The 5,358-nt window shown below is 47.7% G+C and overlaps 1 protein-coding gene across 1 annotated transcript in view; it reads right to left on the reverse strand.

Moving 5' to 3' along the window:
* Window positions 1-3,380: 3,380 nt before the first annotated feature.
* Window positions 3,381-5,358, reverse strand: part of LOC126581679 (serine-rich adhesin for platelets) — a 139,097-nt gene continuing 137,119 nt past the window's right edge. Inside the window, exons 10-11 of the mRNA XM_050245497.1 lie at window positions 5,040-5,118; window positions 3,381-3,515 (exon numbers count right to left, since the gene is read on the reverse strand). Of these exons, the coding sequence (XP_050101454.1) occupies window positions 3,499-3,515; window positions 5,040-5,118 (96 nt within the window). The 3' untranslated portion in view covers window positions 3,381-3,498. The remainder of the gene's footprint in view (window positions 3,516-5,039; window positions 5,119-5,358) is intronic.

Genomic DNA, 5,358 nt, shown 5'->3' on the forward strand with positions numbered 1-5,358 from the left:
GTCTTTCGAGAGACGTAGAACGAGCTAGAACGAGCTGGAAGATGATAGTTTTGGAAAATTGTGTCTCTTCGTCTGTCTGCCTTCCGCTCACTCGATCCTCCCTTGACCCTTAACCCCCATCATCCCGTTGTCCGTACTTCTTCTCTATTCACTCTATTTGCCTCATCCTGCAGCACAGGGCTTCTTCATACGTGCTTCACTTTCTAAAAAATTATGTACCAATGGAGGAGTGCTCGCTCTTCCATCAAGAAGGTCCCAGATCCCGAGGTGGAACCGTTCAAGGGGGAGAGGTGCGGTAAATCAAAATCGAAAAACCACAACAAATTTGTAGATTAAAATTGCTCTAGATCCAGTTGTATAAACAGTGCATTGAGAAATGGCGCCGACCCGGTGTTGAGTGGTTGATTTCGGGCCGGTCGGCGGGCATTTCCCGCATGTTCCCCGTTTTGGGGTTTCCCTTTCCCTTTTTTCCCGTTAATACCGTTATAAATCACAACGCGGAGTATTTGATTTCGATTTTTGTTCGTTTTTACACTGGGCACCCCCCGTCCCGGGTTTGGGAGTTGGGTTGCCTACGAGGGAGAAAAAGGGAAGAAGAGAGGTCCTGCAGGTAAGCACGTGATCGTCAAAACAAACGGTCGTTCTGGGGCGGTGGTTTGTGTAAAGAGTAAGAAATATAACAGTTAAATCAGGTTGTTGTTGCTGCCGCTGCTGTTGAGCGTATTGAGCAACTAATCTAACCATAACTCTATACACTAGTTTTGAGCGAAGTAAGTACAAGTGGTTTTGCTAAGAAAAATGATTGAATCATTATTGTGCATGATCGCATGTTAGACTCACTCCTGGCACCTCCTCCTCCTCCTCCTCCTGGTGGGCCATCGGTACGATAGAGGCCATTTACTTTGAGCTTTGAGCGTTCATGTACACAGATGTGTTGCGTTTTTTAATTATATCACAAATCAGCGAGATGCTGTTGCCAATTACAAATACAGGTTTTCAAACGGAACCGGAACCGGAGAAAGGGGAACTTGCTTAATATCGGCCACTAATATCGTACGGTTTTGTTGAGCTGTTTTGATTTGAGCAAACAATGAGACAATTCCATCATCTTTGAGCCAAGTGGACTTTTTTTTTGGTTCAGGTTTGTGATCACGCGAATGACCTTTTCCATCTCATTAGCAACAGTGTGCGATAGTTCCGAATGTTGGCTGTTTAAGAAGGGTTTTAAACGCATACAAAATAGAATACTAAACACCGATACCTCAACACCGGACACCAATCGGTGCCTAAAACCCCCCGGCTGAGAAATACGCGTTCGTGTGGTTTGGTGGTGGTTTGCCCTGTCCAAGGGATGTGTCTGGCCGGTGGCCATTACCCTTGTCTTACCATTTTACGCTCTAGAGAAACAACCATTTCTGTTTTGTTTTTCACTCACGGATACCCACACCGGCCCCGGGGAAGGGGTTTTCGCTGTGCATTGCCAAGCTTCAAGCGTCTACCCTTCGTCCTCGCGAATAAAATCGATAGATAGGTTAGGGGTTAGGACACTGGCCAGTGGCGCCCTACTGCTCCGTACGCAAAAACGACGCAATGCGATGCAATTACTGATAGAATTAAGAACATTGATCAACACTTAACTGCTAGATACAACCATAGTTCAATCTCTTCTTCTTTTAAGCCCTGCCTTCTCTGCATGCTTTTTGCGCGGTCATTTTGTTACTTCGGTAGCCCGCCAGTGCGCCACGGTGCGGTGTTGGCCTCTGCTTTCTGGCTCACTCACTCCCTTTCTCTCTTTCGCTCGCTATTCTTTTTCTTCAGAAAGATGTTCGTTTTTCGTTTCGATGTTTAATACTGAAAATACTCTATAGTAATTCTGCGAATGCTACTGTCGTTACTGGTGATAAATATAGACAAATCGCAGAATTAACTCTGCTTGCAAAGCTTGGAGCAAACTCCAGGAAGTTGGAAACCAAGCAGTTTCTGTCTGCGGTTGTTAGTGCATGCCATTGTGGTCGCTCTTTTCGATTGCAACAAAATGAACTGAAGAGAAGGTAAGGGTATTAAAGTACAGAGCGAAAGAGAGAGAGAGGGGAAGCGAGCGAAAGTCGGCGTAACAGCAGAGCATTCCAATCACCGATCATGGCTGGCAGGCATCCCCATAGTTTGTCTTTTCCTGTTTGCTTTTTCCTTTTCAGTGACATTTCACTCTTCTGCTTCTGCAACACTCCGACTCCGACTTGCAGCGACCGGCAAGAGTGGCTGTGTGACTGCGTGTCTGTGGTGTGGTTAAGTCTAAAAGGTCATAACAATGGGTTACGCATGTAAGTGTGAATGTTAGTATGTACAAGTGTATGGTGGTAGAGCGAAGAGGACGCGGATGTCAGCGATCCGGCCAACCTCCGGCCCAAACCCCTCCCAACAAGTCATCTACAAACATCGATTTGTCTCCGAAGGGGGGTACGATTTGTAACTTCCAGACTTAACGTACTAGTGACGGCCACCTGTCGACCGCGTCGATTCTGCTTGAGCATATAGTTAATAGTACGATTACAGACTAGAGTAGAAAGATTCAACAACAAAAAGGTGTACAAAACTCCCTCTCCTCCTTTCCTTCTCTTGTTTAAGCCCCATCTTTTCGGGCTCAATCTTGCTCCTAGCATGTACTAGCCCGTCGTACCATACGATAGTTTCTTGTGTGATCGTGTTGTGTCTTAGTTATGTTTTGTTTGCTTTGTTTGCTTTGTGGTTTGTTCTTAGGCTTGTAGTTAGATTATAATACACAAACAAGAACGGAACTCGCCGGTCCGCCCGATAAATGTCTTACAATTTGCCTTTTAGGTAAAAATTTGTATCTTACATCCTACAACCGGAGTGTTTCGTTCGTTGGCGGGAGGAGAAAACGTTGGGTTTCCTTATGCGCTGCCATGCAATGCCATGTCGTCCGTCCGTCTGTTGCGCCCTTGCGACGCCATTTACTCGAATCAGTTACTAACCCCGCACTAGTGTCCCCGGAAACATTAGTCTGTTACTTCTGACTGTGCTGTTTGAGGTTGCGAAAGGGTTCGTATGTGTTTGGGACCATGACGGTCCTATAATTTGACATTCCGCCTGCTTGGGCGGCGATTGGGTTGCTTCGATTTTGAATGTCTTTGGGTTAGTAGTAGCTTTAACAACTGCCATGCTTTAGGGACCTCTGTGTCTCGCGGGCATCCTGTTCCAGATTGATGGTGTGTTGTTTTTCTGTGCGCCTTTAATGAGTTGCTCGCGTTAAGAAGATTGTCTCGATGCGTTCTACTTTGAATGTTTGTGTTGTAATGGAGCTGCTCCTTTACTTCACTGCCGCCGATTTCTGCTGGTCCTGGTTTTGAGTTTCAACCTTTTCGCGATCTTGTTGCTGTTGCTGTTGCTGCTGCTGCTGTTGGTGGAGCTGCAACTGCTGCTGAAGCTGATCGCTGGCATCCTGCGGTCGGTGTGATTTCATGTGGGCGCTTCGGCTTTTTACCTTATTGAATACCCTTCAGAGAGCGGTGCGAATGGTCGGTGCGCCAGTTGCGCAGGTGGGACAAGGTTGGTGATAAGGACATAGACAGAGGGTAGAGAGAGGAGAGAAAGAGAGAAAAATCAATTAATCATAAGATAGTTTCGCGCAGTTTGATTAGCATTTTGGGGGGGAGCGTATGACAGCGTGGATTCAGTTCAGTTGTTGTTTCTGTTAGTTCTGATGAGTCGTTTTGCTGTGTGCTGTACACTACACACTCGCTCTAGAGCGGGACGCATGACAAACATTGAGTTAAGAAGCGTTTCCCTTTCGCTAACTGCGGCGCTGCTTGGCTCACACCATAGGCAGTGGATAGCAGTAGATGGTAGTAGTAGCGGTAGCGGTTGAAAGATAGTAGCATTTGATAGGTAGAGAGAGAGAGAGAGAGAGCACGAGAGAGAGATACAGAGAGAGCTAATGCAATACACTTCCACTTTACAGGGCTAACAGAGTAAGGCAAGGTTGGCAATAATTCGACACGAATCACAAGAAGACAAGATTTTTCCTCATCGTCTGTCAGGTTTGTGGCCAAGCACTAGATCATGTCGCGGAAGAGAGAGAGAGAGAGAGATAGAAAATAGAGAAGCTGGAACAGAGGAGAAGCGCAGAGAGGCATAAAGAGACGAGACGAGCGTAGGAGACGATAAAGGTAGGACAGAAGGCGGATATAGAACAGTTCGGAGGCGGCACTGAGCCCCCTTCGCAGAGTGGACAGTCGGAGTAAGACCGAGCGCATAACTTACAGATTGTTACGGTTGCTGTTGAGGATTGAGAGTGTAGAAAAGGCTAGTACAGACATGCGGCCACACATACCGACACTCACTAAACGCGCACATACATACAAGACACACATACGCACACATACACACTACGGCGTGCTGCGATGCTCCTCCTGTCAGTCAGCACGATAGAGGCACGCTGCTGTTTAGCTGCTGAACTGGGAGTTTGCTGAGTGGCGCTAGTATGTAGTTCCTCCCATTATACAACTGATGCAACTGATAAGAGACCACGGGACGTACCGAAGGTGAAGGAGCACTACTCTCGGGCTCGGTGACCTTTTATCCGTGCGACAGCATGTCCGAGGTGATCCCAAGCCCGGAGTTGCCTGGAGCAACTCTGTACCTGTTCTGGCCGAAAGGCCTCTTAAAATGAAGCCATTTCTGCCAGCCGCCAGGACATACGCTCGCAAACGGACATGGCCCCCGGAGTAGCGGTTCCAGCACCGGTGGGTAGGCAGCTATAAGCGGTACGCCCGCAATGTAACCGAAAATGTCCAACGAAACGAAACGAAACTGTTCTGTTGTTTGTTTTGGGTTTCTCTGAGTGGAGTTGCGTGGAGTTGCGTGGAGTTTGAGTTGAGTGGAGGGGGTGGTTGTTTCGGTTAGCGTAAAACGAGCATTTATGGGGTGATCTTACTTGCCGCACACCTTGCAGGGATAGTCATCCTTTGTCGGTATGAGGTTAGGGTTAATGGGGTTACCGGCGGCACTCAAGAAATTACCATTTTGAATAGCGCTGTGGCTGCGCCCGATACAGTGTATACGGATGTGACCGTGAAGGGCCGCCTTGGACGAGAAGCTCTGCGGAGAGAGAGAGAAAGAGAAAGAAAGGAAGAGAACGGGAGCAGAGGGTGTGTGGGAGAGAAGAGATACTAATTAAACTGAGTGGCATAGGTAGAGGAGTAAGTAACCTCCTCCGAGGAACGATACGACTTTTGCTGGGCCACGGCATCAAACACGGCTCGGTGGACTGGTCACAATGTTTGGGCAAACATTGAGCCCACGCGTAACCGCAGCACCTTCCCGAAGCAGAGAATGGCA

Source organism: Anopheles aquasalis, chromosome 2 (assembly GCF_943734665.1).
Source record: "Anopheles aquasalis chromosome 2, idAnoAquaMG_Q_19, whole genome shotgun sequence".
Lineage (NCBI taxonomy): Eukaryota > Metazoa > Arthropoda > Insecta > Diptera > Culicidae > Anopheles > Anopheles aquasalis.